The sequence below is a fragment of the Vipera berus genome, assembly GCF_964194415.1.
Source record: "Vipera berus genome assembly, chromosome: 2".
In the NCBI taxonomy this organism is placed as follows: Eukaryota; Metazoa; Chordata; class Lepidosauria; order Squamata; family Viperidae; genus Vipera; species Vipera berus.
Genome location: NC_138203.1, coordinates 11,231,255 through 11,254,543, shown reverse-complemented (window position 1 = coordinate 11,254,543; position 23,289 = coordinate 11,231,255). Strand labels below are relative to the sequence as shown.

Below are 23,289 nucleotides of genomic sequence, written 5' to 3'. Positions count from 1 at the left end.
TCCCTCCCCTGCTCCTGTCCTGTCCTCCCCCTTTGTGCAACTGCTACAGCACATTCGGGGCACGTAAAGGCTGACCTGCCTTCCTTGGGGTTCCTTGAGTGACCCCTCAAAAGGGACACCAGCCCAGCTAATTCCTTCTGAATGAAGCATCAAAAGAGCTTAATTGTGTAAATGGGAGGGAGTTTTGGGGGTTAGAGTTTTTTTTAGGGGGGAGAGAACCAATGTCTTGGCCCTGCATAGAAGCCGGGAATTTTGGGGGGGGGGAGAATCATGAGGCACGGCTGTCAAGGGACCTTGTAATCAGCACCTTTTTTATTAATACGTGTCATAAATAAAGAAATAAATAAAGGCGAGACACCCTGTTCTAACGCCGGAAGTATAAATTAAATATGGCGCCACCCTCACAACGCCGGCAGGACTGACTCCTGAATTCTCCTCCGTGTCCTCTGAGGGGACGAGGTGGGCAGGCAGGAGGCCCACCCAGCCCAGCCCCAAATACTGACTGGCACTGCCCACTGGCTGTGGGGGAGGGGAGCCCCCTTCCTCCCCAATGGTCAGAACGCAACCCAGGAAACAGTGAACGCTCCGGCCCCTCCCCCACGAAAACCCTCTCCCCATCTAGTCAAGAGGTTCCACCGACGCCGCCCGATCTGTGCTCTGAGGGCCATTTCGTTGGGCGCCCCTTCTGTCTTCAAAGCCTCCACCCTCGGTGGGAAAGCTGGCTGGTCTCACACGCTTTTCTCTGACTGGTCAGCTGCTCCTGCAGAGACCGACTACGACCAGCCCTGTCCACACACACACACATGCACAGAGGCCGCGCTGCTCCCATCAGCGTCTCGCTTCCCCCTCCCTCCCTCCCCCTGCCCAACGTTAATACAGGTTAGCCCACAGTCCCCCAAAGTCTGGAGCAGGCCTTCCGAGGGCCCACTGCAGGGGCCCCCTTCCCGTTTGGACCAGGCGTGGGAGCCGTGGAGAAGAGGAAGGGGAGAGGCGCATGCAAGGGAAAGTTTGGCCACAGGAGACCCCGCGCAGAGGAGGAAACACCCACCCACCCACCCCGCCCAGGGCAGGCAAGAGAAGCTGGGTCCTTGGCCGAATCTTGGCAAGGGGCCTGTTGGCCGGCTTGGCTCCTGGGCATCATCAGGGATCGCCTGCCCATCAATAATCGGCATCCTCCAGGTGGGTGACGTACATGATTGGCACCAGCCCGCTGTCAGCTCCTTCCCTGCGGCTGCAGCGGAGCCAGTCGGCGTCCACCCTGCCCAGCACCCGCAGGACATCTCCCTTCTTGAAGCTCAGCTGCCCGGCCTCGGTGGCAATGTGGTGGCAAAGCGCCTTCACCGCCCTGGGGGAAAGAGAGCATGCCGAAGGGGCTGGGCGCTTCCCCACCCAGCCCTGGAGATGCAGCAGGCAGTCTGAACCAGCTTCCTTCCCACCTGGGGGGGGGGGAGTAAGCTTTGGCTTTCCCACTAAAGCTTTTACTGCATTGATACAGCTGCCCCCAACCATCAAGGGTCTTGCTGACTGCAGGGGACCAGCTGGGTCCCCCCACCCCTGCCAGGCTAAAATCCAGCGCCCAGTCCCGTTCTTGCCCCACTTGTCACTCCCTCCATTGTTCTTGGGTTATCACACCACCCTGCAGGGGGTCTCACCCTCCAAGGACCAGATGCTCAGGCAGCCCTTCCTGAAAATGCCTTCCAGCCAGCTGTGGCCACCCTCTTCTGTCAGGGAACCGGGAGGGCAAGGTGCCAGAAGTCGCCACAGCCAGTGCAAAAGAGGTCCGGCCAGCAGGCTCTGGAGTGAGATTGGCTGCCCCCATCCTGCTGCTCAGCAGACTCAGGAGCAGCGCGCTTAAGGGCCGGCAGCCCCCTCCCTGCCTTCCACAGATCGGCTGCCCAAAGGGCTTGGGAGGCCAGCCGAGGACAGCCACACAGCATCAGCCTGCGATGGGGTCTATGGCAGTAGGGGCCTCGTCCAGGGTCTGCCAGTCCCAGAGCAGAGCCAGGCAGGTTGGGGCATCCCAGCACACCAGCCCCGGCCGCAGGGCACTCACCATGGGGCACCAGGGGAGGCCCTCCTGTCCGACGGCTGCCCCTTGGCTGTGGGCAGCTGCTTGGGCGCCGTCTCGGTTTCTCGCCACACACTAGCGCCCACTGTCTGGGCCATCAGCTGGAAGATGGAGCGGTCCAAGCTCAGCCAGCCGGAGGGCAGCCTGCAGAGAAGGCAGCAGTCAGGCTGGGGGGGCAGTGGGCACTGCAGCTTTGCCTGGGAATGGCAGGGGGCTCTAGGTGAGGTCCCCCCAGCATATCTGCCAGCAGAGATGGCAGTTGCACACACACACACCCACACACCCACACACACAAACACCCAGGCTCTGCCCTGAGCAGCTGGGCAATGTTGCCACAGGACACTGATGCCCACAAAGCAAACCTGGAGAGGACACAGACCGTCTCTTTATCGAGGTCTCCTGTAAGAATTCTCTCTCAGGGTGGGCCACAAGGACCCCACTGCCCTGCCCTAGTCACAATTTAACAAAGGGGAGTTCAGCCCCACTCCCTGCTTCAACCCTCCTATCGCCCCCTCCCTCCTAGGACCTACTGTTAGAAAGAACTGGGCAGGCCGGAGAGTCCAGGGTGCAGCTCTCACGCTGGAAGTCGGCCATCCGACTTGGTGGAGCAGTGGGCTAATGCCTCCTTAAGTAACACCAGCTGCCTGCAATTAGTGCAGGTTCGAGTCCCACCAGGCTCAAGGTTGACTCAGCCTTCCATCCTTCCGAGGTAGGTAAAATGAGGACCCAGATTGTTGGGGGCAATAAGCTGACTTTGTAATAATGCCGCTTGGGGGGGGGGGCAAAAGCCCTAATAAGCAGGCATATACATAGAATGAAGGCTACTGCTAAGCTTGTAAGCCGCCCTGAGTCTTCGGAGAAGGGCGGGATATAAATGGAATAAAAATAATAAATAAATAAATAAATAAATCCTCAGCTCATCCCACTTGAGGGTCCAGGCTGTCCCCCCCCCCCAAAGCAATGCCCCCAAGGCAGAGCCCGATCCCGACCGCCAAGGACAGTACCTGTTGGCCTGTTTGGGCTCCTTGGGTGCCTGGCGCGAACCAAAGAGGTGCGCCCACTTGGGCTGGCCGCTGCTGGGGACGTGGGCGACGGGCTGATCCTTCCCCAGGGCAGCTGCCTGGTCCTGCTCCCTGCTGCACTTCAGCTCCGCCAGCACTGCATCCGGGGGGCTGCCCATCCAGAAGGGGCGGCCCTTCTCCTTGCCTTCCTCCTTGGCCGGAGGGCCTGGCTTGCAGGGTGGCTTGGCCTCCTCAGCCGGGAGCCTCTCTCTGACCGGGGGGGCTTCTGTGGGGGGGCAGGCCTCTGCACCCTCCACCACCCCCTCCCTCGGGGGAGGGCCCCTGCCAGCCTCTGCCGGCCTGGCCCCCGCCCTCTTCTTGCGCTCGTGGTGGGCGAGGCGGGCGCCCTCTGCCGAGTCCTGGATGTAGACCTGGGAGCTCTGGGTGAGCTGCAGCCACCAGCTGGCCTGCCTGTCCTTCTTCAGCTCCGGGCCCCCCTTGGCCGGCTCCACCGCTCTCTCCGAGGGGGGCGGGCCCCGGGAGCCCTCGCCAGCCCGCTGGGTGCGCATGAGCTGTAGGGTGGAGTGGGCGGAGAGCAGCAGGCCCTGCTGGCCTCGCAGGAGCTCCTTCTGCTGCTGCTGCCACCTGCCCACCTGCAGCAGGTGGTGCTCGAAGAGCAGGTCCAGGCCGAAGGGCAGCAGGGAGAGCGGCTGGAGCAGCAGCAGGAGCTCCTCGAAGAGGCCCTGGCAGGCCCCGTGCGCGAGAGGCAGGAAGCCTGTCGGCTGGTAGTGCGCCTGCAGCACATCTGGGGGTGGGGGGGGAAGAAGGGCACCGTCACCAGGGCCCCCCGGCAGCTCGAGCATTCAGAACCCCAGCCAGGCCAGCCAAAGGAGATCAGGAGGCTCGGGGTTGCTCAGCTCCACCTACCATCCCTCCCCCGCCCCCCACCCCCCCATTCCTGCCTTCTTTCAGAAGCCCAGGAAAGGTCACATGGCATGGCAGGGGTCTGTATGTCAAGAGTGGATGAGCCTCCTGAGGGCACCTGCCACCCCCTGGGCGACACCCCTGAGCCTCCCCCAGCACACAGCCCTCCCCCACGCAGGTCAGGAGCCAAGGACCTACCCTCGTGGTTGTAGAGATGGTTGAACCAGAACTCCAGGGACCGGATGCTGTCGGTGGAGAGAGCAGAGAGAGAGAGGGTGAGAACAGGCAAGAGTGCCGGGCCAGGGCTGGGTTGCAAGAAGAACCATTGGGGGACACAAGCCAGGCACTGGGTGTAGTGGTGAAGGTGTTGGCCTAGGAACCAGGAGATGGTGAGTTCTAGTCTCACCTTAGGCAGGAAAGCCGCTGGGTGACTTTGGGGCTGCCCCTCTCTCTCAGCCCAACCCACCTGGGTGGAAAACAGGTGGCAGGACTGCTAGGTATGTTTGCAGCCTTGATTTGGACAAAAAAATATATATGGAAAAATGATAGCAGGATGAGAATCCGAGAACAGAATGGTAATTGGCACCGCAGTTGTACGTAAGCTATGTATGCAACTGGATGCTTGCTTAAGAATAAAGAAGAATGGTGGCACGTTGAAGAACAGAGTCAAATGAAGCTCTGCATCTTGGCTTGCAGACAAACATCTCCTTGCACTTTTATTAAGCAAAGCACCATTTGGGGAAGAGCAACCTGCAAAGACAGTCAGTCTGGCCCAAGGACAGAGGCTGCTCATGCTGCATTATGGAAAGCTGGAAACCTTGTGTGGCGCCGCCTCCCTCAGTGCCTCGACCGAGGTCCATGCACTGCTGACCTCCCTCACCTGGGGCTCCTGACACCACTTCCCAGTTTTCCTTCTCCGCCAAGGAGCCTCTCGGCCCTGCCTGTCAGAGCCGCCTTGGAGCAATACAGAGTTGGGGCAGATTTGGTCCTTTTAACTGACTACCCCAGGGGTAGGCAACCTTGGCTTTTTTATGACTCGTGGACTTCAACTCCCAGAATTCCTGAGCCAGCATGGGGGAAACTTTGGCCCCTTCATGACTCGTGAACTTCAACTCCCAGAATTCCTCAGCCAGCATGGGGGAAACTTTGGCCCCTTCATGACTCGTGAACTTCAACTCCCAGAATTCCTGAGCCAGCACGGGGGAAACTTTGGCCCTTTCATGACTCGTGGACTTGGGGGAAACTTTGGCCTCTTCATGACTCGTGGACTTCAACTCCCAGAATTCCTGAGCCAGCATGGGGGAAACTTTGGCCCCTTCATGACTCGTGGACTTCAACTCCCAGAATTCCTGAGCCAGCATGGGGGAAACTTTGGCCCCTTCATGACTCGTGGACTTCAATTCCCAGAATTCCTGAGTCAGCATGGGGGAAACTTTGGCCCCTTCATGACTCGTGGACTTCAATTCCCAGAATTCCTGAGCCAGCTGTGCTGGCTCAGGAATTCTGGGAGTTGAAGTCCACGAATCATAAAAGAGCCAAGGTTGCCTACCCCTGGCCTGCCCCATATTAGTACAAAATCCTACTTCGCCGTTTTAGGTTCAGGAGAAGGCTGATGGCTAACGAAGGCTCCCACTTTTCTGGTGTAAGCCTTTTCTCCCTTCCAGCATTCTGGGCCTCTCACTGGTGGACTTTAGCTCCCAGAATTCCCCACTCAGCATGGCTGTGTTAGGGTTGAGGTATGTATGGCTGGCTTGGGAATTCTGGGAGTTGAAGCCCACCCATCTTAAAAGTTGCTGAGTTTGAGAAAGACTGCTCTAGGAGGACCCCTCCCTCATGCTGCCTCCTTCCCGGAAGCAAAGCAACGCTCCCCACACCCCCTGCCCTCCTTGTCCTTGCCGCAGTGGGGCGGGCGGAAACAGCCCTGCTTACTTGAGGAGGCCGAAGATGAAGGCGTTGAAGCGCATGCTGTGGCTGGTGAGCTCCGGGTACTGGTTGACGCGGCTGTAGAGGTTGTGCAGGATTTTGGTCGAGGGTCCTGCGAAAGAGGAGGGGGCATCAGAAAAGCAGGCAGGGTGCTAGGGCTTGGCCACTGTGGCTCCCTTCAGTTAAGGCTTCAGTTATGGGAGCCCCCAGTCCCTCAGGTCCAAAAGGGGAGCCCCAGAGTGCACCTCCAAGCCAGTATTTCCCCCCCCACCCGCTGCTCCCCACTGCCTCTGATTGGCGGCCGATTCTCTTTTAAGCAGCTGAGCGGCGGGACAGATCAGCTCTCCTTTGCTGGCACTCTGGCAAGCCTACGTGCTTTGCAATGCCACAGGTGCCACGGACAGCCCTCACCCATGTCCCAGGCTGAGGGGTGCCAGCTTCTTCCTTTGGGTCAGGCCCGCAAGCCAAGCAGGCAAGGGCTGGCCAGTGCTGGGAAAGGAGACCGGGGCTTTCCCAGGGCAGAAGGAGGGCAGGCAACCCTCGGAGGCCCAGACTGAGCCTCCCAGCAAATGGCAACCTTGAGGGTCCTGTTGAGCCTTCCCGGAAGGCGGAAGGCCAGACCCCAAAGCTCCCTACCGAGCTGGGTGGAGGCCTCCACGATACTCCAGGGGACGTTCCGCCTCTGGCCAACGATCACGTCCAGCACGTAGGCCTTGAGCCCATCACTCAGGACATCCCGGATGGCTGGGCACAGGTACTTCAAGACGAGATGCCCCACGTTGGGGCTCACCGAGCTGTTCCCCAGCTTGGCCTGGAGGAGAGAGGAGAGATCAAATGGTGGGAGCCACCCCTGCCCTTACCCGCCCCCCCAGCCCTCCCAGCCCCTCCCTAAAAGCGTGCCTTTCCCCTCCCCCTTCCCCCACTGCAGGGTTTGCAGAGACCTCCATCAGGAACAACACAGAAGGTGGGGAGTTGATTGGCAGGTAAAGCTCCGCCCTTCCTTTCAAAAGGAGAAACAAGGAAGCACCCAGATCCCCAGCAGCAGCCCCCACCCTTCCCCACACCTCTGCTTGGCGGGGGGGGGGGGGGCAGCCCAGCTCAGCTGGGGCTTTGGAGGGGCGCTGCTCTTCAAAGAACCTGCCTCGGTCACAAGGCGTGCATGTCCAGTGGGGCGTGGGACCCTCCCTGGACTGGCCCCCAGGCAAAACCCAATGGGCTCGGCACCAGGGATAGGATAGCTTTCCAGGCGAGTGAGTGGAGGTGGGGGAGGGGCAAGCTCTTGGCCCCACATTCTGGTCTGATTGCCTACCAGCCCTCTAAGGTAGGCCACATAAATTTCTGCAATGCTTTTTTATGGTTATAATCACAGAATTGTGGAAAATAACTGGAAGTAGTGAGGAAGTTTAAAAATAAAAATATATACAGTCATGGCCGAAATTGTTGGCACCCCAGAAATTTTTCCAGAAAATCAAGTATTTCTCACAGAAAAGTATTGCAGGAACACATGTTTTGCTATACACAGGTTTATTCCCTTTGTGTGTATTGGAACACAACAAAAAAGGGAGGAAAAAAAGCAAATTGGACATAATGTCAAACAAAACTCCAAAAATGGGCCGGACAAAATTATTGGCACCCTTAACTTAATATTTGGTTGCACACCCTTTGGAAAAAATAACTGAAATCAGTCGCTTCCTATAACCATCAATAAGCTTCTTACACCTCTCACCTGGAATTTTGCACCACTCTTCCTTTTCAAACTGCTCCAGGTCTCTCTTATTGGAAGGGCACCTTTTCCCAACAGCAATTTTAAGATCTCTCCACAGGTGTTCAATGGGATTCAGATCTGGACTCATTGCTGGCCACTTCAGAACTCTCCAGCGCTTTCTTGCCATCCATTTCTGGGTGCTTTTTGACGTATGTTTGGGGTCATTGTCCTGCTGGAAGACCTAAGATCTCGGATGCAAACCCAGCTTTCTGACACTGGGCTCTACAGTGCGACCCAAAATCCTTTGGTAATCCTCAGATTTCATGATGCCTTGCACACATTCAAGGCACCCAGTGCCAGAGGCAGCAAAACAACCCCAAAACATCATTGAACCTCCACCACATTTCACTGTAGGTACTGTGTTCCTTTCTTTGTAGACCTCATTTCATTTTCGGTAAACAGTAGAATGATGTGCTTTACCAAAAAGCTCTATCTTGGTCTCATCTGTCCACAAGACGTTTTCCCAGAAGGATTTTGGCTTACTCAAGTACACTTTGGCAAACTGTAATCTTGCTTTTTTATGTCTCTGTGTCAGCAGTGGGGTCCTCCTGGGTCTCCTGCCATAGCATTTCATTTCATTTAAATGTCGACGGATAGTTTGCGCTGACACTGATGCTCCCTGAGCCTGCAGGACAGCTTGTATTCCTTCGGAAATTGTTTGGGGCTGCTTATCCACCATCCGGACTATCCTGCATTGCAACCTTTCATCAATTTTTCTCTTCTGTCCACGACCAGGGAGATTCGCTACAGTGCCATGGGTTGCAAACTTCTTGATAATGTTGCGCACTGTGGACAAAGGCAAATCTAGATCTCTGGAGATGGACTTGTAACCTTGAGATTGTTGATATTTGTCCACAATTTTGATTCTCAAGTCCTCAGACAGTTCTCTTCTCCTCTTTCTGTTGTCCATGCTTAGCGTGGCACACACAGACACACAATGCAAAGACTAAGTGAACTTTTCTCCTTTTTATCTGCTTTCAGGTATGATTTTTATATTGCCCACACCTGTTACTTGCCCCAGGTGAGTTTCAAGGAGCTTTACATGCTTGAAACAATCTTGTTTACCCACAATTTTGAAAGGGTGCCAATAATTTTGTCCGGCCCATTTTTGGAGTTTTGTTTGACATTATGTCCAATTTGCTTTTTTTCCTCCCTTTTTTGTTGTGTTCCAATACACACAAAGGGAATAAACCTGTGTATAGCAAAACATGTGTTCCTGCAATACTTTTCTGTGAGAAATACTTGATTTTCTGGAAAAATTTCTGGGGTGCCAACAATTTTGGCCATGACTGTATGCTTTTAGTATTATCATGTAATCACATTTTATATTTTATAATAATCATTTTATAATCAATTGCCTGAGTAGATGCTTTGAGTATATGGGGAAAAATACAAGCCTCAAGTGGAAGGAGGGGGTGGACAGGAGTTACCATGGGGCCCAGTGTGAGTCACCATCTAGGAATCGTTTTTTAAGTACCTTCTGGTGCCTGGTACCCCTGGCAGGTGTAGAAGATGGGAGACATCTCTCCTCTAGAATTGATAAGCATGTACATATATGGTCTGAGTAAACAGGACAGTAGGGGAGGGATCTTATTAGTATAATGTAAGCAAACAGGGGTGGAGATAATGTATGCTGTTTAGGCGCTTCTAAGCCAATGGGGCCATGGGGGAGGGAATGGGGCATCACGATAGGATGTATAATAATATGTGATTTTGGAATTTGGGGTGTGGTTCAATGCTTGGCTACATTGCATTGTTTGCCTTCCTGAATCCACCACGCTTTGCAGACCGTTACTCTTTAGACTTTGTTGTGAAGTCTAACAAACTTCTTTTCTATTTGCAACTCAAACAGAGTGGATTTCAATGTGTGTCTATTTTTGTGTCTAACAGAATCATGTAGCCGAGAGACTCAAGACGGGCCCACTTGAGTTTCCTCCTCACCTGCCCCTCTTTTTTCAGGGCTGATGCTTCCATCTTTTCCAAGGCCACCCCACTTCCTGCCTCCTTCAACTGCCCCAAGGTGGCAGAGGCACCACTGGCAGTGCCCATGAGGGACATGTCAGGGAAGGCCTATCGCTGGAACGATGGAGGCACTTAAAGGGAGAGGAAGCCAAGAAGAAAGCCAGCTCACCTTCACTCCAGGATCCCTGCTGGTCCCAAAATGGGCCACAATTAGGTCCACGGACACATTGATTGCTTTGACAAGACCTAGTGGGCAGAAGAAGTAAGGAGGCTGAGCTCGCCCATCAGCCGAACAGACCCCTTGGCCCCTCCTTCCTCTCCAGGGCTCTGGAGGGCCTGGTCTGGCTACAGACATTTGTGGGGGGGGGGGGTTTCTGTGTCAAATGAACCTTACTTGATCTACCTCTCAAGCCATAAGGGAGGGGGGGAGCTGAAAGCAGAGCAGATGAGGGAGCTCCTTAGATACCTACTGCTTGATGCAGGGCAAAAGGCTGCAACCACTCCTTGTCCGCCCCACACATCAACACGCTCTCCATGCCTAACAGCCACCTGTTTTAACTAGGGACGTATTTGTGGGAGTTTAAATGTTGAAACAGATGGGGGCGTTCAGAGCCTCCTCTCCTGACTATACTGGATTTCTTCCATGCCCAAAGGATCTGTCCCCCTCACCCCACCCCTTCAAAAAACGGCTCTGCTCCAGGTAATGACTGCAGCCCCCATGCAGCCTCTGGCCCTGAGCAAGCGCCCAGGGGCACAACCTCATTCACTGCAAGGGGAGCTGGGCCTTCCTCACCGCCCTCCATCCTCTACCTCCAACAAGCAGCAGCTGTTGAGGAGGCTCCCACCCCCAGGAAATGGCACCCCTAGCTCATATGGAAGGTACCTTGGAATGGTGCAAGTGCCCAGGGCCCCCTGCCCTTCTCATTCCCCACCCCACCCCAGACTGACCTTTCTTCTGCAACAGATCGATGGAGACAGACTCGGCGTTGCTGTCAGGGGACAGGCAGAACTCAGCGGGGGGTTTTTCAGCCAATGAGAAATAGTCGGGGAAGAAGTCGGGGCAGCTGTGCTGTGGCTGTTTCACTGCCGGCCCTGCAAGACACAGCCGGGGGCAGGGGGGGGGGGGTACGTCATGACCATCCTATTACTTTATTGGGCTCAGAGGCTGCCCGACTCCAGACAGTCTCTGGGTGGCTTAGAGCATCGAAAGAAATAGGCAGTTGAAATAAACAAGGATGCCTGGACAAATATATAACATAAATCACATCCAGGATATCTCTGACCCCCACAGAAACTCCACGCCAGGGGAAATAAGCAACGGGTGGCAGGCGACATTGCAGCCCCCCCCCCACACACACACACTTCCAGGGAGCCGCAAGTCAAGTCCACAGCCCCCGTGGCCCCCTTTCCTTGGGCTGACCAACCGAGCAGCCAAGGGGAGACGGGAAGGGGAGCCTGCATTGGCCAAGGCGCACCGTGGAGTTTGGGTCCAGGGCGGCCAGCCGGCATCTCCAGCAGGGGGTTTCTCCAGGGCAGCTTGCTCTCCGGCTGCTTCCAGTCCAGGTGGCCAGTCAGCCCTGCCAGGTCCGAAACGCGGTCCAGCCCCAAGGGGTTCCTCCGCCGGTACTCCCGCCACTTCAGGGCTTGCAGAGAGAGGTGGTTGGCTATAGCCGCAGCAGGCCAGTCGGGGCGGGGGAGGGAAAGCCGAACCGGAGGAGGAGACAGAGACAAAGGGGCAGACTGAGCAGCAACTCAGCAGAAGCAGCATTAGAGCCTGGGAGACACTCCCTCCCCACCCTCATGCAGGGGAGCAACTTGACCAGTGCATCATCATAGAGGCCAAAAGAGGGTGTGGAGGAGGCCCTGAGGTCAGACTGCCTGCCTGCCCAACAGAGGCCTTTTACCCCCTCCCCCACTTTGTCCCGGGTCAAAGAGCGATTCAGGTGACAAATGGACCATCACACAGAACCAGGCCCATCTGCATGCCCCCCCCACCCCCAAGCTATTGACCCATAGGACACACATACATTCCAGGCATGCAAAGTTAAATCATTCCCTGTGGTGCCCACCTACCATTGAGGGGCCGGGGGACGCCAACACCCAAGGAGTTGAAGCTGGCCGCCTCACCGCACCAGTGGGGTTCACTGTGGCTCCCCGTTCTGGCCAGGCTCCAGCCACTGGACAACAACGGCAGGAGGGAGCCACCGGGGAGCCGGTCCTTGGCCGGTGGTGCAGAGGGCCTGGGGGGTTCCTCCTTCTTGGCCACTGGTGAGGAGCTCTCACTCTGCTTGTGCAGGACACCAGCCCCAGCATCCCTCTGGGTGGCACAGCTGCCAGCAGCTGGGGAAGCTTTGTTGCTGGGCAGGAGGTTGGCAGAGACTGGGCAAGACTTGCTCCGGGGGGGCTGCGTCTCTGGGGTGGGTGAACAGGAGGACTCCCCGTTTTGGAAGAAAGGCACGTTGTTGCGCACCGGAGAGTAGCTGCCCAGCGGAGAAAGGCGTGTGGTCTCCGGTCCCGGCCCTCTCTTGGCATGGCCGTCGCCCAGAGAAGCCGCCCCGTCAGCAGAACGCTGGCCTTGCCCCACAGGGCCCTCGGTGGAAGTGGAGGACTGGGAAGCAGAGGAGAGGGGTCGGCTGGCTGGGCGAGTGGCAGTGGTGGCCGAGAGGCCGTAGAGCTGGGAAAGGCTGGAGGCCAAATGGCTGTGCAGGGCCCGGCCCTTCGCCGTCTTGGGAAAGTGGTGCTGAAAGACGAAGGGCTGGATGGGCAACGTGGTGGGGCGCTGGTCCTTGCTGTAGCGCACCACTTTGCCATCCGCTACGCCACCTGCAGAAGGGAAGGAGGGCAGAGGTTGCACAGCTGGCCTGCACTGCACTGCCCAGCTCTGCACTGCTTGGCCTGATGGATGGGCTGACGTTCTTGGGGGGGTGGGGGCACAGGAGAAAAGGCAGCCCCTGACACACACCCCAGAGCAGCAGGTTATGTATTCCCTAAGGCCTCTCCCCCAGACCCTGCCGAGTAGGGAGACCCCTGGCTGACTGTTCCCCTCATGGCCAACTTGGGGCAACCCACTTAGCCAGCTCAGCTGAAAGGTCTGGCCACTGCCTTACCCAGCAGTCCAAGCCAGGGGAGGCTAGGGAGAGAGGTTTAAGACTGGCTTAGCATGTGCCCAAACCAGCCCATCTGCTGAATTTTGAAGGAGTTCAGGGCTTGTGGGGAGTCCCTCAAAGTCCCCTTTTGGTGTTTTTCAAGCCTGAGCAGGGCCATCCCCTCCATCCCTGGTCCTAGAAAGGCTTGACCACTGTCCATCTGTCCTCCCCTCTTGCGTCAGGAGGATGTGGGGAGGCCTCCTCAGCAAACAGGGTGCCAAGGTGCTTTCCACTGCCACAAGTCAAGCAGGTTGTCAAGAGAAGCCTTGGTCTCCGAGCCCCTTCCATCTCCTGCCCTTCCCCCACCTCTTCCCAGTTCCCAGGCCTAGCCTTGGGTGTTAGAGTTGCGCTTCTTCATTGGAGATCTCTTCATTTGCCCTGTTTACCTTTCATCATTTTAGTTCACTTCTCCAACTCAATGAAACTGGCTTGAGTTTTCATTCTGCGGTCCAGGACGTCAGTTTTTACATCCAGATTCAATTTTTCTGAACTGCCCCATCATCTCTTTCAAAATTTAGACTTGTGCTTTCTAATTTTTGATCCTGTTCTCGGACCAGAAGCCTTCAGAGGCTTCCTGCCCACACGATGATTCCAGTCCCTCCCCAGGGCTGTAGAGCAGGGCTTTTCAACCAGTGGTACGAGTACCACCTGTGGTACACTGGCACCTGGCAGGTGGTACGTGACCATCCTAGAAAAGTAGCAGGGGAGGGGAATGAGCTGAACCAATGATGGCACCATACAAGCCTGAGGAAAGATGGCTGGAGCTGCAGGGCTGGCAGGGCTCAGCAGAAGCGCCAGGATCAGTGCCGCTTTCCAGCTGATTGGTGCTTCTTTGGGGCTGTCAGGGCTCAGTGGAAGTGCCATGATCAGTGCCAGGCTCCAGCTGGAAAGCAGCACTGATCCTTGCGCTTCTGCTAAGCCCAGAAGGAGCGCCGATCAGCTGGAATATTGCAGCATCTCCAGGGTCAGATGCTTGGCAACTGATTCATATTTATGATGGTCAGTGTCCCAGGGTCATGTGAAGTGCCCAAAACCAGCTGCAATCACCCAGCAGAGGGGGGGGGATAAAAACCAAACAACCCCCCACCCCCGCTGCCAATCCTCACACAGAAATGCTCACAACAATGAAAACCTCGGACAGGAGGAAGAGCGCCGCTGGGCAGGCTCTTGCTTGGCTGTGGCTTGGGGGGCACTTTTTTCAGTGCAATTGGAACTTCGAACAGTCACTAAGCAAACTGTTGTAAGTTGAGGACTACCTGCACTTCATCACTTTTTTTTTTTGGTCATCAGGTTCTTGACACCTTGCTAGGTGACTGGTGGTAGACAGATGTTGCCATATCCTAAAAGTGGTACAATGGGTGAAAAGGTTGAAAAGCCCTGCTGTAGAGCCCCTCTTTGCCCAGCCAGTCCTTGGGACAACCAGCGGTCATAGCTGTGGCTTCAGAGACTCACTGTGTTGCCCACAAAGCTCACAACAGCTATCTACACTTCCTTCTTCCCATCCTGCCTGATAGGTCCTAGGTAAAGGTAAAGGTTCCCCCGCACATGCGTGCTAGTCGTTTCCGACTCTAGGGGCCGGTGTTCATCTCCGTTTCAAAGCCGAAGAGCCAGCGCTTGTCTGAGGACGTCTCCGTGGTCATGTGGCTGGCATGACTAGACGCCAAAGGCGCACGGAACGCTGTTACCTTCCCACCGTAGTGGTCCCTATTTTTCTACTTGCATTTTTACGTGCTTTCGAACTGCTAGGTTGGCAGAAGCTGGGACAAGTAACAGGCGCTCACTCTGTTACGCGGCACTCGGGATTCGACCCACCAAACTGCCGACCTTCTGATCGACAAGCTCAGCGGCCTAACCCACTGAGCCACCACGTCCTAGGCAGACATAAAGGCCGAGCAGGAGCTGGATTGTAAATGCTGGAAAAGCGCTGCAGCTGGGCTGGGCTTGGAGACAGAGTGCTGGCTGTCTTCTTCAGACTTGTCTCAAGACATCAAAGAAAGTGCATCGGGCAGTTCAGGAGCCCTCAGCCAGGATGGGATGGTGGCTGGAGGGTGGACATTGAGCCTCAATTCCCTCAATTGCAGGTACAAAGCAGTTTTCCTGTCCAACTGAACCAGCCACAATAAAGTGCTGTGGAAGCAGAGTCACCCTCCTCAGAATCTAGAACAGTGATGGTGAACCTAGAGTACGTGTATCACAGGTGACACACCATGGTATTTTTTTGGTGACGTGCCCGGCCTCTGGACCCCCTGGAGGTCATACGAGAAGGTCCTGAGGCATCCAACAATCATGCAAGTGTTTTGGTGCAACTTTCTGATACTCCCGAGGCCCCGTGGCAGCAGGGGCTCTCTAGGGAGGCTTCAGAAGTTCCGAAGGAGAGGAGCATCTGGAGAGGCCCTTTTTGTCCAAAGCGGGTGGGACAACTCGCCAGCAGAGTCATGGTGGACATTTTCTCAATTTTGGACACTCCGGGTCCAAATGGTTCACCTTCACTGATCTAAAATCCATCTAACCTTCTCAACCTGCCCAGCTTGGAGGCTCTCGCCACAACGCCTGGCGATTGAGGATGGGCCCTGGCCGGGACATCTGGTCATCAATCCCTGCAGCAACTTCCATGCTCTTCCCTGCCAATAGACACGGGGGTATCTCTGGGCCCTGTCCTAATATGGAGTTGGGGGCACTTTATCAATGGAAAGGGGCTTCTCCTGACCAAAACCCCACTCATTCTCCCTCAACCAGCTGTGAAAAAGAGGCCACAGTGCATTCATCTGCAGTGGGGAGGGGACCGGGGGTGGGTGGGTGGGCTTACCATCAGCTCGGGCTCGAATGTCCTTCTGGCCAAAAATGCTGCTGCCAACGGCTCCCGTCTCTGACACTGCGGAGAAAAAGAGCTGTTCGCCCCCCTCCTGCCCACAGGTAGGCACCTCCCTGGAGCCAGGGGCTTTTCTGGCATTTTCGCCTTCAGAGCGTGCCAACGGCAGGGGCGGGAGGCTCTGGCTGTGCCGCTCCCGACTCTCTAGAAAGACGGAGCTGTCCCTCTGGCCCTCGGAGATGGGCGAGAACTCCAGGGAGGAGTCCCGGCTGGTCCGAATGGGTGGTGAGGAGCCATTCTTCTTCCGGCCCTTGGCTAGCTCTGCAAAGGAGGTGACGCGCTTGGGAGGGGAGCTCTGGAGAGTCAAGGAGGGGCTGTCGCTCAGCTTGACCGGACAGCTCAGCATGCGCTCCAGGGAGCCCAGACGGCTGGAGGGGCTGCGGTCCAGGTGGCGATCATAGCTCCGTGAGCGCTGCCTGCCTCCGACCAGGCTGGGTGGGGAGACATTGATGTAGACCTGTCCTTCGATGGTGTTCTTCTCTGACTCCTCCTGTGACTCATCCCGGGACCCCTCCGTGTCGCTCTCCTCGGGTCTCTGGAAGAGGTAATACTCGGTGGGTTGGAGGGGGCTCCCCCTGGCCTGCTCCTCGGAGCAGCTGGTGATGGAGGAGCCAGGAGGGCTGGGGGAAGACTGGGAGGACAAGTCGCACGTCACCAGCTTGTAGTAGTTCTGGGTGGCCACCACAAGCCGTGCCTGGCTTTGGAAGCACGCGGTCAGGTCAGAGCCATCGGATGGGCACGCATCGCAGAGTGGTGGATAGGAGTTGCAGTTGGCATCCAGGACCGGAGAAGAGGGATGGTGGCACCCGCAGGCCTTCCCTGGCCCCTCCAGATCCTGCAGCTCTCCAGGCATCTTCGACTCCTGCGATGAGGAGTGCAGGTCAAGGTAAAAGGCAGCCATGTCTGACTGGCTGCCCGAAGAGGAGTCACAGGACAAGGGACCTGAGTTCAGGTTGGTGTGAGGGTGACCGTTCCGCCTCTGGTAGAGGGTGCTGAAGTTGACCAGGACACCATCGGAGCTGTTGCAGGAGGAGTCGCTGACGTACCCCATCTGCTGGTCCAGGGGCTCCGACTGGCTCGAGAGGCTGTAGCACCGGCAGCGCTGCAGTTCGGAGTTGGAGCAGCTGCACGTCCGGCTGCGGATGGCCTCCGGGTTGTTCATCAGGTCGTCTGACTCGCTAGCCCACTCCTGCTCCAGGGAGAGGCTGGAGGGGTCCCCACGGTGGCAGCTGTACTCGTCCAGCTCCATGCATTCCGTTGCCAGCTGGCCCTTGTCCTGTGTCTCCTCATCGGCCGGTAGGTCAGCGTGGCCTTCCACCACGTCCACCCGGTGGCCGCCACACCAGGGCCTCACCACGGAGCTACTGCCATGCAGATGGAAGGGAGGCAGTGCCGGCTCATGCAGGCGGAAGGCGGACTGGCCAACATGCAGGTGGAAGGACTTCTGCCCTGGGTCATCCTCGCAGAGATCCCAGACCTCGCCGTCTCTCAGCAGGAAGGGGTTCTGCCTCTGAGGGGCTGCGGGGGCAGCCAGGGTGGGGGAGGGGCTCTGCCCACCCACTGGCCCCTTTTCTGGAGGCTCGTCTGACGCCCTGAGGAGACTGTTGTAGACCAGCGTGTCCGCCTGCAGGAGAGTCCTCTCGGGGAGCAAACCGGTCCGCCCAACCCCCAGGTCAGAAGGAAAGAAAGGATTGGTCCGCTGGCTGTTGCTGCTGCACTGCCGGTCCGGGACCTGGCAATGCACCAGGGGAATATGGTGAACTATCAGCGTTTCTCCTGTCAGTTTGGGGGGGCTATCCATCCTCGGTCCCATTCGCCAGGGCACCTGTGGCATTGAAGCTACCCATGGAAGGGCCCTGGGGGACAGAGCGGTCTGTCAGAAGACGACTCCTCAAGGCAGCCCAAGACCTGGCAAAGACAAAAACGGCACTCAGAGTCACCGAGGACAAAGTCAGCTTTCAGCAGCTCTCCCACCCCCAGCCATATCTCAGAGAACACCTCAGCAGCCCCTTCCCAGGACTTTACAAAGGAGTCTCCCACCAGGGGGGCAACGGGACAATTGTTCTGCAGGTGCGTCTTTGCACACAGGAGCCTCACCAAACACCATAGGCAGCTCCCCCACCTCCCCAGCCTTCCTGGTGCCTCCCTTTCACACAGGGGTAGGATGGGGGTGGGGGTCTCAAAGCCTGTTCTGGTGACTCTGGCTTACGACCTGGCTCAGGACCTGGTGGGGTCTTCGGGACCAGCAGGTCCGTCTATGCTCTCATGGGTTAGGCAGCAACCCAATCATAGCCCAGCAAGGAAGGGATTGGGGTGCAATCTGATGTGGTTGCACACTTGGCATTCTCACCTGCTCCGTCTGTGGTCTTCTCAGAAGACCAGTTAGAAAGGGGTTGCTGGAGTGAAGATCAAAGGCCAGACCCGGGAAGAAGACCCCCATCTTGCTCTAGCCCCACAGCTTCCGTCATTTTGAACTTCATCCCGCTCCCCCAACATTCCCATGGGCCAAATGGACAACTCTGTTGTACTGACAGGGTTGTACAGAAGTTGTTGAGGGAGGCAGTGTGGTGTCGTGCTGAATTCGCCAGGCAGGAACCCAGGAGAGTTCTTGTCCGGCGTGAGGCCCAAAGCCACCTGGGTGACCTTGGGCCAGTCACTCTCTCTCAGCCCTGGAAAGCAGGCAAGGGCAAACCCCTTCTGAAATCATTCCCCTAAAATGGCACAGGACCTTTACAACAACAATGTTCTTTGTGTGTTACGCCCAAAGTGGATCTCAAGGATCAAGCAAAAAGTGCCCAAAGTCACTCGATGGTGACATTGGAGGTAGGTAAACTTATAAATAAGGGTGAAGGTTCGTTCTCCGAGCTTGTGGGTTGGTTTCTGAACGTTTCATTACCAGGTGTGGTAACATCTTCAGCAGAGTTGCAGGGGTAGGCAACCTTGGGTCTTTTATGACTCGTGGACTTCAACTCCCAGAATTCCTGAGCCAGCCATGCTGAGGGGAAAGGGAGAGTTTCCAAGCTGAGCCACGCTGGCTCAGGAATCCTGGGAGTTGAAGTCCACGAGTCATAAAAGAGCCAGGGTTGCCTACCCCTGGTTTAGGGGATATCAGTATGCTTCTGTTTATAAGGGCTTCAGGTATGGGCGTGTCAAGTGAGGGTCTGTGATGGGTCAGGTTGAGTCACTTATAAATAAACATAACAAATAAAGAAAACAAGGCCTAAGGCTTTTCCAGACCTTCCCATAGCGGCTGCCAGATTTCCTGGCACGAGCTCTAAAAGAAGCAACGTGCTTCGATTTAAACTGGTTTGCGTCTGATTAGGAAGGTCTGCAGGGATGGTCCAAGAAGGCCAGATGGTGGCCACGGTGATGCAGTCAAAATTCCCCCTGGTTTTGGAGCATGTTGATGCAAAAAATGGGCAGAGCCTTGACAGCACCCGCATTTTGCCTTTTTGGACCGTAGCTGCCTCTGGATCTGAACATTATCTTTCTTCTCTTCAAACCGGGTAGCGGTGAAGCTATGAGCTTTTTTGTCCGGTCCCAAACCCTGGGATTTGTTAGAAGCTAAGATAAATGGGAAGAAACACACCCAGCCCACCTGCCTTCCCGTGTCTTCTCAGCACCCATCGGCTGCCCCATCTAGGGCCATCCAGACAAAGCCCCTATTTACCCTGGTCACTTCCAGTCCATTTTTGGAGCTGAACAAGCTAGGCCACGTCTGGGCCACGTCTGAAAGCCTTTCAGGGCGAGAGAAAGAGGAAAGCCTTTAGGAAGCCGAGCAACGTTAAGGGGGGAGGGGAAGGGGAAGAGAAAGCTCAACGGAAGAAAAGAGAATGAAATCCGAGGTGTCGCAACATACGTACGCACAGGGCACACCAAGGCAGAGCAAGCCAGCCAGGGATAAGAGGGCTTCCGCATTTGCTTCCACCTAAAAGCAGGACTCTTCGCCTGCCACGATCCAACTCTGCTCCTCATCAGACCAACACACACACACACATACACACACACATCTCCGCCTCCTGTTCCTCCCACTGCAGGGTCCAGAGAGATGGGCTGCTACTGGGCTGTCTTGGAGCCAGTTCAAGAGGCCAAGCTCGCGCGCACACACACACACACAAACACAGCAAAAAAAGGCCTAAATGGAGCTCTTCCTTCCTCTGTGGAAAGCTGGACCGCCAGAGGCTGCACATTAGCCTTGCTTGATTAGATCAGAGGGAGACGCCTCTCCTCCTTCTGGCCTGGCCCTTTGGGGATGGCTTTGCTTCCCTTCTCATCTACAGCATTCCGTGTTATTGTCCACAATCCGGCTCGTAGCACCCCCATGGGATGATGCCTCCCCTAAAACCTCTCCACTATTTGCCAGAACAAAAATAATTCCCCTGGATTTGGCCCTGGGGCTCAAATCTTCCGCCAGAAACACCTGGCTTCAAAAATACAGACCACCTTTAAAAGCCTCTTTTTGAGAAAGAAAAGGCATGCGAACGAACGATGGAGGAGGAGAAGGTGTTAGTCCACGATGGCAAAAATCAGGAGGAGCCTGGCAACTCCTTTTGCAACTCCCCATTTTATTGAAAAGCAGCAGCTTTGGTGAGCTCCGGTGCTCTCTGAGCTTGGCTGTTTTCTTTCTGAGCTTAATGTTGCTTCATTACCCTTTTGATTTTCTCCAGGGAGTAAGCAACAGCTTCATCAAGGAACCACCTGAAAGAAAATACTCCCACCAACGCTGACAGGGCAAGCCATTAGTATATAAACAGAGAGCAACCTCCCCTCCCTTCTAACATGGATGACGTTACCTAGTTGGGCCGTGAAACGTCTGCAAGGAAACTACTGAACTTAGAGAGCAGCAAGGATCCCACAACAGCTGGTATCTTCAATCGATCTGTTAACTCAAAAAAAGAGGCCACCCAAATCCTGATTTTTCACCCGGGAGCCAGGAGCAGCAGGATAAGCATTTCAAACTTTTGAAAAAGGTGAGGACCATCCAGGGGTCGGGCTACAATTCCCAAATGACCGACCCCTCCTGAATTTCAGTCTGGGGAAGACAAAGCCTGCAAGAGCAGGAGGGCAATTTCCAGACACCGTCGTGGAGCCTTGGTGGAGCAGTGGGCTAATGCCTCCTTAAGTAACACCAGCTGCCTGCAATTAGTGCAGGTTCGAGTCCCACCAGGCTCAAGGTTGACTCAGCCTTCCATCCTTCCGAGGTAGGTAAAATGAGGACCCAGATTGTTGGGGGCAATTAAGCTGACTTTGTAATAATGCCGCTTGGGGGTGTGTGTGAAAGCCCTAATAAGCAGGCATATACATAGAATGAAGGCTACTGCTAAGCTTGTAAGCCGCCCTGAGTCTTCGGAGAAGGGCGGGATATAAATGGAATTAAAAATAAAATAAAAAAATAAAAAAAATCTGGGTGGTTTCTAAGACTCGGCCACAACCTGATGGCACCTAATCAGCAAAGCCCCCCTGCCCTGGGCAGACTCAGGCACGGCTACGCCTGCCATCCTGGCTGGGAGCAGATACGGTGACCGCCCCTTCCCACGTCTTCCCAGAATGGGTTTGGTTGCCCCAGACTGGCCTGACCCACAGCTCCGTCCTTAGCGGACATCCCTTGCAGAGGGGAGCCGGTGGGGATGGGTTTCAGAAGCTGGCCCAAAGACCAGGAAAACACCAGGGAGCTGCTGGGATGCCCTGTCTTTGGGGCAGCCCAAAGGCCAACCAAGGGGGCAGTTCCGTCACGGCCAGAGCTTAAGAAAGCTCCACCCTTCAAGGGGCACAGATGGCGGACTCACTTGGCTCTGGCCCACAGGTACTGAAGAAGAGGCCAGAGGGGAGGAGGGAGCTGTCAATTCCAGATCAGGCTCCTGCGTCACGGCTGTCAAACCCATCTTCAGTGGCAGCTTTCCACTCCTGGCTGCCTACATAAGGGTCTTTTCAATCATGGTGAGGAAACAGCCCTGGGCCTTCCCGTCTCTGGCTTGGAGAAGGCCAGGAAAGCCCATGGAAAAGCCACAGCTGCCCTGGGGCTAGAAGGGCTGGGCCCTTCCCTTCCCTTCCCTTCCCTCCCTCCCTCCCTCCCTTCCTTCCTTCCTTAAAAGGGAAGACCAACATTCCCCAATTTAGAGGGGCTTTGCCATGCTGTCATTTTCTATGGCTTCCAGAGCTTCCTTGAGGAAAGGTGTCAATAAGGATGACGGAGCCCCTTCCAAATGCCGCGGTTGGTGCCAAGAAACCCAAGTTGGTGCTTGGCAGAGCTCTCTGTTCCGGAAAGCTCCTGGGGCTAGCTGTCACCCAGGACAGACTCCCACTCTGCCCTCTTAGGACAGGAGCAAGCTGGGCCCTCCTGGCTCCTCCTGAGCCACTGTTGCTTGGACGGGACTTTTGCTGCATCCCTGGACCCCAGGCCACACCACTTGAGGTTGCCTGTGACAGGGAACCGACAAGCAGACACGACTCCTTACTCCTGGGAGGGCCCAAAAAAAGGCGGGTACCATACGGTGTCACTCCAGCATTGCTAGTGGGAGCAGAGGAGGACCCAGCCAGCAACTGTGCAACCCCAGGAAGAGCTTCTTCGGCAAACAAGCAGTTACCAGAGCTGGGCACTGGCTGCTTCTTAAATCCTGCTGACGGAGCTTCGATTCGCTGCCCCTCAGCCCAACTCTGCAGGCTGCTCCTTCCTTCGTGCCGCCCCCTGGCTGAGTGGGATTTGCCTGCTGCAGGCCCTCGCTGGGACGGGCTCTGCCAAAGCATTCACCAACTGGGATTGGGGATTTTCTTAGTCTTTGTTAATAAATCTGTATCATCACTCCATTGTATGGAAATGAGTTCCAAAATTCAGGCCATCGCAAAATACAGGATAGCTTCCTTTGCTCTGTCCGCAACCTCCCATTTCCATCGTCTTTGGATCCCTCTCCCTTTGCTCTCCTGCTTTCTCAGTAGAATGACCGCAGGATGCCAGGATGGGGGTGGGGGTGGGGTGGCTGCTGAGAGCCCTGGCTCCATGGCTGTCCCCCTACCCCTCTTGGTGGTAGCCCCACAGCTTGGCTTATGCTGGTGCTCCAGAATGCCCATCCAAGGGGGAGGTCTTTCCGTCCCCAGGCCTCCCCCTGCTCATCATCCAGCAGCAAGCCCCCCCACCCCCAGGGAAGCTCATCTGAAAGCCCATAAAGCCCACGGGGTGGGGTGAGGGGGTGTTAAGATATTCCAAGAAGACTGCTGCCTCTTGCCCTCCCATCTGCTGCTGTTCAGCCCAGCCTCCTGAATGCTCATTTCAGCCCAGGGTTCCTTGGCCTGCCCCCCCCCCCCCGCTTTCAACATGGCAGTTTTTCCCTCTCTTTCCCCTCTGGCTTCTCTCTTGAAAGCTCAGCACATCCAGATCTTCTGCCACTGGGGAGGGTCGGATTGCCTGCCCTTCTCCCTGCACTGGGAGGGGACAGCAGTCACGCCAAGCTGGAAAAGGCCTGGCTGCAAAGGGAGGGAAGGGAAGGAGGTGGTGGGGCTCTGATCAAGCCTCATCATTTGAGGCTTTCAGGCAGAAAGAAGCCCTGGGGATGCTCACATCCTCCCTGCATCCGATTCTGCCACTGTGCAGAGCACAAAGCCTAGGCGGGGGGGGGGGGGGAAGAGAGGGGCGGAGG

At 56.1% G+C, this 23,289-nt stretch overlaps 1 protein-coding gene across 3 annotated transcripts in view; it reads right to left on the bottom strand.

The window, feature by feature from the left end:
• Positions 1 to 23,289, bottom strand: part of RUSC2 (RUN and SH3 domain containing 2) — a 51,590-nt gene that overhangs the window by 13,057 nt on the left and 15,244 nt on the right. For 2 of the 3 annotated variants that reach the window (XM_081320239.1, XM_081320240.1), the window contains exons 2-12: positions 15,596 to 17,566; positions 11,717 to 12,466; positions 11,119 to 11,307; positions 10,592 to 10,735; positions 9,813 to 9,889; positions 6,553 to 6,727; positions 5,923 to 6,028; positions 4,192 to 4,238; positions 3,073 to 3,874; positions 2,054 to 2,212; positions 1,193 to 1,345 (exon numbers count right to left, since the gene is read on the bottom strand). In XM_081320239.1, the coding sequence (XP_081176365.1) occupies positions 1,193 to 1,345; positions 2,054 to 2,212; positions 3,073 to 3,874; positions 4,192 to 4,238; positions 5,923 to 6,028; positions 6,553 to 6,727; positions 9,813 to 9,889; positions 10,592 to 10,735; positions 11,119 to 11,307; positions 11,717 to 12,466; positions 15,596 to 17,492 (4,499 nt within the window). In that variant the 5' untranslated portion in view covers positions 17,493 to 17,566. Of the gene's footprint in view, positions 1 to 1,065; positions 1,346 to 2,053; positions 2,213 to 3,072; positions 3,875 to 4,191; positions 4,239 to 5,922; positions 6,029 to 6,552; positions 6,728 to 9,812; positions 9,890 to 10,591; positions 10,736 to 11,118; positions 11,308 to 11,716; positions 12,467 to 15,595; positions 17,567 to 23,289 lie in introns of those variants that run through there. The other variant, XM_081320241.1, reaches the window with a different exon arrangement.